This window comes from Tympanuchus pallidicinctus, unplaced genomic scaffold (assembly GCF_026119805.1).
Source record: "Tympanuchus pallidicinctus isolate F22 unplaced genomic scaffold, pur_lepc_1.0 scaffold24, whole genome shotgun sequence".
Classification (NCBI taxonomy): Eukaryota; Metazoa; Chordata; class Aves; order Galliformes; family Phasianidae; genus Tympanuchus; species Tympanuchus pallidicinctus.
This window is the reverse complement of record NW_026294741.1, coordinates 4,265,125-4,278,464: the sequence shown is the minus strand read 5'-3', so window position 1 is coordinate 4,278,464 and position 13,340 is coordinate 4,265,125. Positions and strand designations below refer to the sequence as shown.

The 13,340-nt window shown below is 45.2% G+C and overlaps 1 protein-coding gene across 1 annotated transcript; it reads left to right on the top strand.

The window, feature by feature from the left end:
• The first annotated feature begins 273 nt into the window (after positions 1 to 273).
• FOXN1 (forkhead box N1) lies at positions 274 to 13,340 on the top strand. Its single transcript, XM_052688810.1, has 8 exons — positions 274 to 396; positions 1,760 to 2,263; positions 3,636 to 3,746; positions 5,917 to 6,044; positions 6,973 to 7,069; positions 10,717 to 10,924; positions 11,394 to 11,921; positions 13,078 to 13,340. Exons 1-8 carry the CDS (start codon positions 274 to 276, stop codon positions 13,338 to 13,340), a joined length of 1,962 nt encoding a protein of 653 aa, XP_052544770.1.

Here is a 13,340-nt window from a genome sequence, read left to right as displayed (position 1 = left end):
GGCAAAAAAAAAAGGGATTATTTCTATTAAGAATAGTGGTAAAACTGCATAATACTGATCACACTTCATTGCAATTATGCCTAGATAACATTCCTCTGACAGCTAAAGGAAGAACTCAGATTAGGGATACCTCTACTCTTGGAATAGGTCATTGCCCAGCAGAATGCCCAACACTGTAACAGGATGGTTTCTTTTCCACTTTTCAGTTTTAGAAAGTACTGATTGCCATTTTCCTTCGTTACAACAGAATTTCCATCGGAAGTGGATTTGGTAATGGTTTCACTACTTCAGGATCAATCTAATATTAAATTTTCTTCTTCGGACACTTTGGAAAGGGACCAACAAGAGGACCTCATGAAGACACCGGGGGATTCAGTATCCCCAATTCAGCAAACGGTGAGTGCTATGGATCACTGCTGCTCTCCTCCCCCAGAGGTACGAGCTCAGACAGACCCACAAACCCACATGGATAGGAATGAAAAAGCTTTACCATGTTCCACTCTGCAGATTTCTTGAACACTGGTTCTTCCATGTTTTCCTTTTCGTGTTCTCCTGTAAGAACAACTAGAATTTACAGAGGGAAGAGGGGAAAAGGGACTGATTGATAATCTGACCTTACTTTTTGTATATCACTGTACATTATGTCCCCTTCTCCCAGACAACAGCAATTGGACAAGAGGAGATGGCCTCAAGTTGTGCCAGGGAAGGTTCAGGTTGGATATTAGGAAAAACTTCTGAGGGACGTGGTCAGTGGGGTGGGTTGGGTTTGGACATGAGGATCCTGGAGGTCTTTTCCAGTCATAGAGTCATAGACTGGCCTGGGTTGAAAAGAACCACGATGATCATCTGGTTCCAAACCCCCTGCTATGTGCAGGGTCGGCAACCAGCAGACCAGGCTGCCCAGAGCCACATCCAGCCTGGCCTTCAATGCCTCCAGGGATGGGGCATCCACAGCCTCCTTGGGCAGCCTGTTCCAGTGTGAATGTTCCAACCTGAATGATTCTGAGATTCTGTGATTGTTTTCCCTTCACTGAACATAATAACCTGCTCTTGACTTCAGCTGTGCCTTCCCAAAAAGCATCCAAGATGTTACTCACCATTAATGTCAGGGAAAATATGCATAATTTCTAAGCTGTATGTGTTCAGCTCCAGGACCCAGACACCAGTTCTTGTTAAGCCTTTCCCCTGTAGATTAAAGAGTTCTTGAGTAGTTGTTAATTCCATTTTGCTAACAAAAGGGAAGGGAGGAGATGAGACAGGAAGGAGGTGAAGCTGCCTGCCCAGACCCTCCATGGCTCATGGAATGAGTGTGGTTACACTAATGAGAGGAAGTGATGTAACTGCTAACATATCTAGCAACGTGTAACACAAAGAACGAGCTCAAGCCCATTTGATTAAACTTGTGTATGACAGGATTTGCACTTACCATATTCCTGTCGTTTAATCTTTCATCATTTGATCACACATCATCTTCTCTCTGGAACAACAGACAGATCAGCAAGGCAAAAGTTGCCTGTGACATCCTGTTTTCCACAGATAGTTGACAGATTAGGATTGTTTCAGCCTTCTTAATTATTCTATCAACTTACCTTTAAACAGGTTCGGACACCAGGTAATGAGAAAAACCCTTCCAAGTTTATCTGTGCGGAGGTGGCAGGATTAGTAATTTTCTAATTATCGTCAATAATGCACATTTTCTACGTACTGGAAAAATATTTGTTCCACCTAACCCTAAACAAATGCCAACGATTCGTTGCAGGATAATCCCAGTTACAGCTGCCAAGCGTACGAATCAGACAGCAGGACAGAAAGGAAGAGCTCCGAGTCCTCCCACAGCCCCAGCCCTGCATCTCCAGCCCAGGATCAGCTCCTTGGGAGATTTCCCCCCAGCCAAGGGATTCACTGCAGCAAGAACAAATTTCAGGTCTCCTTCAGCACAGAAAAATTCCGGCGGTACAGTTATGAGGAAAACACTGTAGGAAACTACGACAGGTTCCTCAAGAGCAGCAGGAACCCCTTTCACCCCTACAAGAGGCAGATCAGTGAGGACGTCTTCCAGGAAGCACAGCAAGCCCTTCCACCTGAAGGTCCATCTTTCAAAAGCACCAGAAGTATTGAGGGTTTTGAGGGTCTCCCAGGATCTACGGGCCCTGATGAGTCAGAGTCATTTCCAACACACCTTCCAAACATCTCCTCCGAGCAGCCGTGGTGTAACAGCCTCCAGTACAGCACCACAGGTCAAGATCACAATTCACAAGTCATGGTCAGTATATTTTCTATTATTTTTTTCTTCTGTTTTTAATTGGGAAAATAAGGATGCGTTTGGAATTATTTTATCTCAATGCTACTACATAGATTTTAATCTCTTATGAAGTTGTCTGTCGTGGGCTCTAGCCTACATCTGTATTTATTTGTCAGAGTTCTCTGTCTTAATCCTTTTCCTTCTGAAAAACAATTACCTGAAAGGTGGATATGGGCAAAGGATTTTCCAGTAGACAAGAGCCTTAAAAATTCAAACAGCAGGTTTGATATCACTGTCATCAATCAGCATCCTCAAGGGACAGAATGTTATGGTGTTTCTTCAAGTGTGGCACAGCTGCCCAGGGAGGTGGTGGGGTCCCCAGGTCCCCATCCCTGGAGGTGTTCAGAACCATGGAGATGTGGCACTAAGGGTCGTGGCCAGCAGGCAACATTGGTGCTGTGTGGATGGTTGGACTGGATGACCTTAGAGCTCTTTTCCAACCTGTGATTTGTTGAGGATGTGTGCATCTGAGAACAGACACTGATTTCTTTACACAGTGCCTTTGCTGACCTGCATTTTTCTTGGCAGCAAGAGAAGCTCTTAGATATCAGTTCTACTCACTTAAAACTAAGTACAAAGTCTGTTTATGGTATGTACTGTGTGAAGGTATGAGGAGTCACTCACCACATGGTGGTATCCCTACAAGGCACCTCTGCTGTGATCCAAATTGCAAACCCTACCTTCATCATCTCGTGCAGACAACCAGTGAGCAAACCTGCCAGGAGAGGGCCCTGATCACTGGCTCTGGACTGGTTTTGAGACAAAGAATTGCAGGGTTACTGAAATAAAAGGGGGCAAAAAAGAAACAAAAATAATCTCTAAATGAACTAAGATGATTTAGCAAGGGATGGGGGACGTTTCCAGCTACTCACACTAAGGATGAAGTTGATATGAACCTCCTGTTTCCTGGATATAATAATATAACCTCATCTGATTTGAGGTTAATGCAAAAGCTGTACACAGTTAATGAGAAAAATCCCATTTTCTTCCCAAATTCAAAGCTGCAAAGAATGTAAAATTAGCACTGCATGTGCTCTACTATAAGTGCCTCTGACTGCTCAGACCAACTGCTCATTCATGCCTCCACTGGTTCCATTAAAGAGCAACTTCTAAGCTCCTACACAGCTTACAGGCTGCTGGCAAGTTGATATTTCTGGACCAAAACATCATCTTACGGTCACCAAAATAGCACAAACATTTGTTAATACTGGATGTGGCATTGAGATGACCAGAAGAAGGTAGTAAGGTACAATGAAAGACAAGTCAGGACAGCAGCTGATGGCATTAAACTGAGGTGTTCTCTCTAACAATGCTTTCCTTAAATATCTTCTAGCAGGATTCAGATCTCAAGCTTAGGACATCCCCACTGGAAGGGCAGCCTGGGTTGTACTGCTATCAGCCCCAAGTGCAGCAGATGTACTGCTCCTCACATCCCTTCCATCAGGTCAGTATCGTATGTTGAACCAAAAATGCTCTGTTTCTTGTGCTATAGCCATAAAGCAGTCACAGGAACAACTCCCTCCCTTCCCCAACCCCCCCAAAAAATAGATGAAAATGCCTCCTTTTAAAGTAAACAACAGCAAGACGATGCTCCCTGAGTTTGGTGGCTCATCCATCTCCTCTGCAATCTTTTGGCTCTTGTATCATCCCCAGTGAAAGAGTATTCAGCTGAAGCATAACCGACTGCAATGCTGATGCATGACAATGCACAATTTTAAGGCTATATACATATATATAAAACATATCAATGAAGTGAGCACGCTTCCCTCTTCACTGCTGTTTTGATACCAGTGATGTTACCACCCATCTGCATTAAGCACATTCAAAAACCCCATAACCTTACAGCTGTCTTCTGGGAACTGCTAGGCAAGACACAACAAGCATCGCAGGAGGAGAAAGTCTCCCATCCACCTGCAGGTTGGCACAGTGACAGCTCTCCTCCAGCAGCAGGCTTTGGTCAGAGTTTGTGCTACTTGATGTTATGAAAGCATGGCAACGGATTCTACTAATGAAAGGAAAGTGAGGGGAATCAGCAGGCAAAGTCATGACAGGCTGAGATGCTGTCCATGTGCCAGTGTCAGATGCCAGGAGATGAGCAGAGACACAAGACAGAAGAAATGGAACAACACCTTTTGCACGTATTAATGTTTTACCTCTCAAATGTGAATGGAACGGACAGCTTAAATCACTATGGAGTTAAACTCAGAACAGCCCCCTAGCCTGGAGCAACTACACTTCTCTTTTCATTAAGGGATGAGAGAGATCAACTCCTTCATTAACTCAGTCCAAACGATAAAGTGGCCTCACCTTCCCCTTTGCTGGACACAGCACAAATGGTGACTCAGCTGGAAAATTACTTCTTATGGACCTGAAAGAAGTGGCAGACACTGCTGGAGCCACCAACCCACCCACCATAAAACACGGACAGCTTTCATCCAGCAGAACCAGCTCCAGCCAGTCGTACCAGACCATTCCCCTCCTTGCTCCCTCAAAAAGGAGTAATGAGACCAATAAAACAGAAATCATCGTGAAAACACCCAGTTCTTGCTTTTGGTAGCAACATCCCAGCCAGTTCCTTCTTAGAACCCTTTCAAAGAGGCACTGAAACCAATGGCAGGAAGAAACTAAGATGTATAAATTAATTACCAGGAAAATTTTCTTGATGACTCTGAAAAATCTATATATGAGTCTTCAGAGGAACCATAAAAACTCATGACACAGGGCTTGTAGAGGTGAGCAGCACCGCACCAGAACATGGCTCAGCAACCCTTGAGCACCAGCAAAGGCACGCAAGCAGATTTTTAATAGCCTGTGACACGATTCCTAATTTTGGCCATGCCCTACCCTTGGCATCTGGAAAGATTCAGCTGTAAGAGGCAGAAATTCCTCTCTTACAGACTGCGAGTTGAGCGGGAGCCTTCGCCACACCAGGAGCCAACTGATGGTATCTCAGCTCCGTGGGGCAGCGCTTCTTTGTTCTTGAAAGCTGCTTGCCAGCAGGTTGGAACTGCAATTCAGAACAGAACAATACGTGACCAACCGCTGCGATAGGAAATGGAGAGCACTGGCAGAAACCATGCTGCAATCAAGGCAAGGCACATGCTGCATTTCCTTTGAGCTGCCTGCTTTTTTGCACTGGTGTATTTCTATCAGGGTGACTTCGTGATGGGCCATCCATCGCTGGGGGCATTGAGATTTGTACATGCCTGGAGATCTCTTGAAGAGATGCCATTAAAGGGATGGCCAGAGGAGTAAACTCTTTATATGACTGTGCATGATCTGGAGATGATAGATAGGGTACAACGACCCGTTTTCCACAAGTACTCAGTAGAATAATGGGCAATAATAAACAGTTCTTTAGCATGGAACTCACTGCAACAAAACTGGTAGCAGCCAACATCCCAGCCCATTCCTCTCCAGCTTCTCCTCCTTCTTAGCAGCACCAGTGCTTTTCAATACCATGCTGGACAGACTTCAGTTCTGCCCTTGCATAAGAGCTATTAAACATAGGTAGAGGACAATGTCCTCAGAATTAAAGCTTAGTATTTCTATAAAGAAAGAAGCATTCTGAGAACTCGTTGCCAAGCCATGTGACATCTTTGTTGTCTCCCCAGTACCCATCAGGAGGCAGCTACCCGGTGACCTACATCACCTCTTCGCACTACCCCTACCAAAGGATTGCTCCTCAAAGCACTCAAGAATCCCAGCAGCCTCTATTTCCCAAGCCCATCTACTCCTACAGGTGAGAAAGCATTTTTTTCAACTCCTGATGCTGCACTGTTTACCCACAGCATATTTTTGGCTTAATTTGCAACAAGGTGCTTCCCTATCCTGTTCCCAGTGTGCTCTGTCCTGCTTGTATGAATCACAGCACGCTCCAGACTTTGGGGCCAAAGCAAAGGGAAATGAGATGATGTAAAGAAGAAAAGCCAGGCCTTTTCCTAATGCAAAGTCTTGGGTGCTGCAAATCAGCCTAAGACTAATCACAATTAGGTGTCTTTGCAGGACCTGTATTGGTGCTATTTAATTCCCCATTAAGGGTGAGGAAACGTCCAGAAAAAACATCAGATATGCTGCTTATCACATAGGATTAGCCCCCAGCCATCACTCGAGTAAAGCAGGTCAGGCAATTTTTAGTTATACCTTCTGCCACTCAGCTTGATACTTTCCATGCGCCCTTATCAGTGTAAGCACTGAAGCACAACCTTAAAAAACACAGCCAGGACTCAAGGTCTTGACTCCACTTTCCAACATTTTACTTGAAATTTGTATTGGACATGAGCCATTCACATCCTGCATGGACTTTGACCATTACATCTAAGAGTGATGCACTGCTTATGGCTGAGTGGGAACTGTCAGCATTATCCATAGATCCATTCAGGTTGGCAAGGAGCTCTCAGATCCAAGCCCAGCCCTAACCCACCCCTCCATACCCACTGACCACATCCCTCAGTGCCACATCCCCACAGCTTTGGAACACCTCCAGGGACAGTGAGCCCACCATTCCCTGGGCAGCCGTTCCACTGCATCACCACTCATCTGGAGAGTGAATTGTTCCCAATATCCAACCTGATCCATTGTATGGGAGTGAAAGCCACGGTCATCACAAGCTCTGAGACAAACACTGTATTTCCTGACAAGCTAAAACAGTTTTCTTTCTCTCCCCAAAGCATCCTGATCTTCATGGCACTCAAAAACAGCAAGACGGGCAGTCTGCCAGTCAGCGAGATTTACAATTTCATGACAGAGCACTTTCCTTACTTTAAGGTGAGTTCTGTGCCTAGGCAGGATGTATGCACACAGTGCAGTGTGTAGTGCAACTTAACACAAAAGTTTATTAAGAACAGCTCCAACTTGGAGCTTGCATAGATGACAAGCAGCCACTCCTCACTAACAGCTCGTAAAAGGGATAAATATTTCTAAAAACAACATCATCCCTTCCTCTCAGATACAGGCAGAACTGGTCCTATGGCTTCCCTTGCCATTACAGTACCTCCAAAATCACGGAAGCAGAGGCATGGGGATATCTTCATGGAATGGTTGACCTTTAAAGGCCATCAGGTCCCACTCCCTGCAGTGAGGAGGGTCACCCACAGCTCCATCAGCTGCTCCGTTCTGGAGCTGGGATGTCAGCTTGGGCAACTTCATCTCTGGCATGCCCTGTAAAAGGAAAAGTATAAGATGTGATAAATGGTACTAAGCTCATAATTACACGGTCATGATGGTGAAGGCATGGATGCACAGCTTGCACCAGATGCTATTGAGATTTAAATCCGTGCTGTAGGAGCAAATGGCTTCTTGCACTTGGGATGCAGGTGGGAAGAGATTAGTCAGCATGCAGCCCCAGAGCAGAGGGATTACAGTTAGATCTAAAGAGAGCTGTAATTGAATTGCTGGCTGCTGCTCTACACAGGGCTTTGTTCTTGCTGATGCCCCAAAAAGTCTTGCTAAATGTCCAGAGCAAGTGGCCTACAGCTGTTAGCAAGACCTAAAACCAAAGCAATGCAAGGCTGTTGTGCTTCCTATTGCAAATAAGCATGCAGCAATCAAATAGATCTAATGCAGCTACAGAAAGACGATTCAGATATCCTGATTCAAATGTCCTGATACAATCACACAGCAATGTCATGTGGTTCTGAGGATAAATAGCAATAAAAATTAAAAAAAAAATCAATTAAATATGCCAATAGTCAGAGGGTAGGAAAGCACATTACCATCTTCTAGGAACACAGCATGGAGGAGTTTCAAGTGGAGAAGTGGGATTACTAAAATCAGTTTTACAGGCATAGCGGTGCCCACAGCAGCTCACCAGACCAAACTGAAGTTGCTTCTCCTCTGTCTTCCAGCACAGCTTTAAATAACTGTTTTAGCCCTAATCCAAACCTCGCTCTTCTCGCTCATCAGAACCCATCTGTTCCATGGGAGGGCTTCTTGCAGATCCTCGTGGCTTTTTCTCCCATTATTTGTAAGTCAGTGGGAATGAGGTCACAGCCTCCATGTGCAATATAGGCAAAGAATGGTGCTGGTGTTATCACTGGAACAGTCCAAATTCTGCAACTTTCTTCTGCCTTTTTTTTTTTTTTTCATTTTATTTAGAAATACAGTCAAACAATTGAATATTTTCATCCCAAACATCATTAAATTAAGAACAGAATAAGCAAATGTGCTTATAAGGACTAAGCCCTACCTCCGGCCGGTCTTTAAGGCAGCCCATGGAATTACCAATATATGACAAAAACCGTATTTTGGAGAGACTTCAACAAGATAAAATAATATAGAAATCAGCAAACAGCCTCGTGTTGGTGCTACAGAACTCAGCAAACAGCAGGATTCACCAGGGGGAGGGGAAGCAATTAGAGTAGAACTGAAGGAGAGCACAAGTGTGTGTAGAATCTTGCTGGGAGACATGAGATGATACAAGCCTAGTCAAATTAACTCGTATTCGCTGCCACAGCAAATTCAGTTTCTATGATGCAACAATCTCATTTCTAGTTGAAACAGAGCAATCCAACTCCTACGTCCCAAAAAAAAAATAATAATAATCTACACAGCTGAAGGTGAATTACTCTTTGATGTACCTCTCCCTTCTCTTGAGACCTAGATTTAAAGAGAAAGGGTTTTGCAAGATCACTGAACTCTTTAAACTTCAAGAGGCTGTCGGGATCAATGGGTCTGCACAACGACCTTTTTTGGCTCATCATCCTTTTTTCTGCTTCAGTGCAATTAGAGAGTTGAACGCTGAGCTTTCATCTCGTTAATTGAGCTATTTCCAGTGGTCCAAGAGGTTGGGAAGATCCAACGGAACCTAATTCCACATAACTTCCACACTGCTCTGGAAGCAAGGGTGGCCAAATCACGGCAGCAAAACAACTCCAACTGTACAGTGGCAGCTCCAGCAGGCAGTGCTCAGTTCATTAACCGAGCATCAAATGTGAAAATAAAAACTGGTGACAGAGCAGTACTTCTAACGCTGTGCTGGAGCATTCCTTCAGGGCTCAGCTAGGTAAACAACTATTTCTCACTGCTCAGCAGTCCCGAGTTTAATGCAAGAACCTGTTCAACCCTTGGCAGCACTCCCCGGAATAAATCCGTGTACTTTTTGCTTTTACGTTCCTAAAACGATCTCACCATTCACACCCCCACACATCTGAAAACCTCTGAGAAACACACGCCACTCCCAGCGCCGAGCAGAAACACTAATTATCCCGTCTAGATACAGACAGAGGTTGGTGCAGCCTCGCACACACGGCCAGGAGTGTGAGCGCTCTCCCAGGCAGCAGCTAATTGCACACCTTCCCTTGGAGAAAGTGGGATTTGCTTTTGGAGCTGGCAGAAAGCTGCTCGGATGCAAACTGCAAGGGGCAAGAAACGGTCATGGTAGAACCACCGAATCATTTGGGTTGGAAAAAAAGCTCTCGGATCCTCAAGTGCAACCCCAACCCACCCCGCTGTGCCCACAGCCCTCGGTGCCACGTCTCCTTGGTTCCTGAACACCTCCATGGGCAGCTGTGCCGACGCATCCCCACTCATCTTCAGTCTTACCCTACAGCAGAAAGGGCTGTAAGGGGTTGGGTTGGGTTTTTATACTGATTTTTTAATAGCAGAATTGCAGGTTGACTCACCTACGGGATTGGCCAACAGAACGGTGAAATGCTGACATCAGGTGGACAAAAGGGTAGAAACGGTGCTGTTGGGAAAGCCAAACACTTCCTGTTGTAGCAGATGACACGTGTTCAGCTTTCAACCAAGCAATATTTTGAATGAAGAAGGAAGTATTAAATTTATTACATTTATGGGAATTTGTCAGAAATGGAAAATGTGGTCTTGTCCAGCTTGTAGCGAAGGTCTGCCTCGGGGGATAAGGAGTTAATGTTCCAATGGAAGAATCCAAAGGTCAGATTTCATAGAATCTACAGAATCCTATGATTCTATGGAATTCCCATAGAATTCTATGACTGTATGGAATTTCTGTAGAAGACAAGGAAGTGACCCATCAGGAATTCACCATAGGAATCCTATGATATGAACCAGCATGCTCATATGCAGCGTCTCAGTGTGATAAGCAGTTTCTTTTTTCCTTCTTGCAAAACTGTCCTCAGAGTAAGGATGGAATTTTGCTTGAGCAGAAACCAGAAAATACACATGGAAGAATCACTTCAATGCACTGTGAGGTTTAAAGAACCCCCCAGCTTCCATCACTGGCTTAAAAATAAGCGTAAAGCAAAAAAAAGTGTAGCAATCAAGTGTAGAAACCCATATTTCAGTCGTAAGGCACACAATTAGTCCACTTGGGCATAAGAATAACTTTCCTTTTGTTTCGGTTTTGGTTTTTTTTTAACCAGTTTCATAACGTAGAGAATTGATTGCTTTTTTTTCCTTGAAAAACCATTCTTAGATTGGCTTTGTGTTTCCAGACAGCCCCGGATGGCTGGAAGAACTCCGTGCGCCACAACTTGTCCTTGAACAAATGCTTTGAGAAAGTTGAAAACAAATCAGGCAACTCTTCTCGGAAAGGCTGTTTGTGGGCTCTGAACCCAGCCAAGATTGACAAGATGCAGGAGGAGCTGCAGAAATGGAAGAGGAAAGATCCGGTGGCTGTGAGGAAGAGTATGGCAAAGCCAGGTCAGTAATAAGTGAGCGTGGTTGTCCTCAAGCAGCAGTCCATAACTTGCTTTGCAATGCACACCAAGCCGAGCAACAGCATTTATGCACTACTTAGGAAATATTTAAAGATGCTTTCCTTAATATAAAGTCAAAAAAGCAGAATTAAAGACCAGGTTTTGCTTCTAAATAGGCACAAAGGCGTTCTATCGTAACGCTTGGTGAGATGTTAAAGCAACACTCAATTAAGTCCTGTGGAATAAAATTGAAATTATCCAATAAATCCCAGCCCTTAAACACGACAATATAATGTTCCTCACTCACATTCAGCACTGATTATTTAGAAGAGCATTTCAGGCTTTTGGAGTTATTATCCTACAGGTTAGCACTTTTGTTTGCCATCACACCCACCTGTTCCCCGGCTGCAAGCGATGAGGATGCAGGCTCTGCAGGAAATACCTTATGGATTTCGTTTTCCTTTGTTTTGTAGAAGAGCTTGACACGCTGATAGGCGACAAAGGTGAAAAGCTGCGATCTTCCATCATGTCGTGCAGTCCTAACGGCGTTGCAGGTGCGTCCCTCTCCAGGCAGATGGCAGTCCAACCCCACTCCTTGGGCGAGCCCTCGCTTTCCTCTGTACCGCAGCCTCTGCATCCCATCCACACATCATCAGGAGCTCTCCATGCCAAGAACACGTTGCCAAACTTGCTCGGAGGGCAGCAAACCGCATGCTACACCGCCCCACAGGGCTTCCCTCCAATCTCAAGCGCGTTAATGCCTCAGACACCAGACCATCAGACAATGTTTCCTTCTGGGGAGGCTCCAAACGAACTGCGGGGTCAACCCAGCATCACCCAGGACTCCCCACTGCCGGCCCAGACCCCCCCGAGCTGCGGCTTGAAGGTGATGACAGAGCACTGCACGGCCCGCACGGTGCCCGACCCTCTGCTGCAGGAGGGGGACCTCAGCAACGACATCGATGCTCTGAATCCATCCCTCACCGACTTTGATCTCCAAGGTAGGGATCCCAGGTGGTTGTATGGCGTAGATTTGGGCGTAGTACATCACAGCCCGACACAGTGACAGCATTCTGGCCACTGCCCCCAGGAATCATACAGTCATTAATGTTGGGAAAGACTTCTAAGATCATGAGTCCAACCATCAACCCATCTCCAACATGCTAAATCATAGAAGTATTAAGGTTGGAAAAGGGCTCCAAGATCATGAGTCCAACCATCAACCCATCCCCACCCACAGAATCGTAGGATTGTTACGATTGGAAAAGAGCTCAAAGATCACCGACGGCCAACCCATCCCCACCATGCCCACTAACCTGTCCCTCAGGAAGAAACCTTCAGTGTTGAAGATGAGAAACACAGCCCTGCTGCAGTCCCTTAGCGAGCCCTTTCACTGAGATGCATTTAATGGAAAGATGAGAAGCTTTCTGTTGCACTTTAGGGAAAAAAAAAAGCCAAACCATCATAGAACGGGTTGGGTTGGAAGAAACCCCAAAGCTCATCTAGTTCCAACCCCTGTGCCACAGGCAGGGTCGCCAACAATTAAGCCAGGCATCAGTTCAGGCTGCCCAGGGCTCCATCCAACCTGGCCTTGAACGCCTCCAGGGATGAGGCATCAAATCATATTTCTGATTTTTCTTTGTCATGAAATCATACATCCAGTAATTCAGCATGCCATCAGATAAGCCACGTCACACAAACACAAGAAGCCCAGTTGGGCAGTAATATTACCTGCAGATTCACTTTCAGGCTCTTACAAGAAACTAGAGGCAATTTCTCCTTTTCAAAATCGGGGTTTTCTTTCAACAAGAAGTTACACTTCCTGAGGGCACAGTTAGTGGCCATGGTGGGGATGGGTTGATGGCTGGACTTGTGGTCTTAGTGGTCTTTTCATCCCTTAATGAACCTGTAGTTCTACTATTCTATGATACGTTTGCAACAGAATCTTGCTAAAATTTTCAAGCAAAGTTATTCTCTTAATTCTAATTTCTCCAAGATTTATGTTTTTATGGAAACACACTAATAACAACTAAACCATCACAAGTGACTGAGAGTACTTACACATGCGGCACACGTAGCTGTGTAATTACCTATTTCTTGGGTGTTCCAAAAAGCACAGGTAAAGAAAGTTAATCAATCCTTTCTGTTTTGTCCCAGGCAACCTCTGGGAGGAGCTGAAGGATGACAGCCTAGCTGTGGACCCCCTGGTTCTCATTTCATCATCCCCAACGTCTTCCCAGTGTTTCCCTTCTCATTGCCAGATGGAGAACAGCAACACAGCCGCCATCCCACATGGAACCCCACACAGTAACCTACCCGACCTCCAGCTCACTACTCTTTACTCTGCCTTTATGGAGTTGGATACAGTGTCTCCTGCCTACCTGAGTAATCCTGGATCCAAACCTATAGCACTGATGTGA

Coding starts and splice junctions, on each gene's coding strand:
- FOXN1 (XM_052688810.1), top strand. CDS start 274: ATGGTTTCACTACTTCAGGATCAATCTAATATTAAATTTTCTTCTTCG. Junction 2,264..3,635: donor ATCACAATTCACAAGTCATG/GTCAGTATATTT, acceptor AATATCTTCTAG/CAGGATTCAGATCTCAAGCT. Junction 11,922..13,077: donor CACCGACTTTGATCTCCAAG/GTAGGGATCCCA, acceptor GTTTTGTCCCAG/GCAACCTCTGGGAGGAGCTG.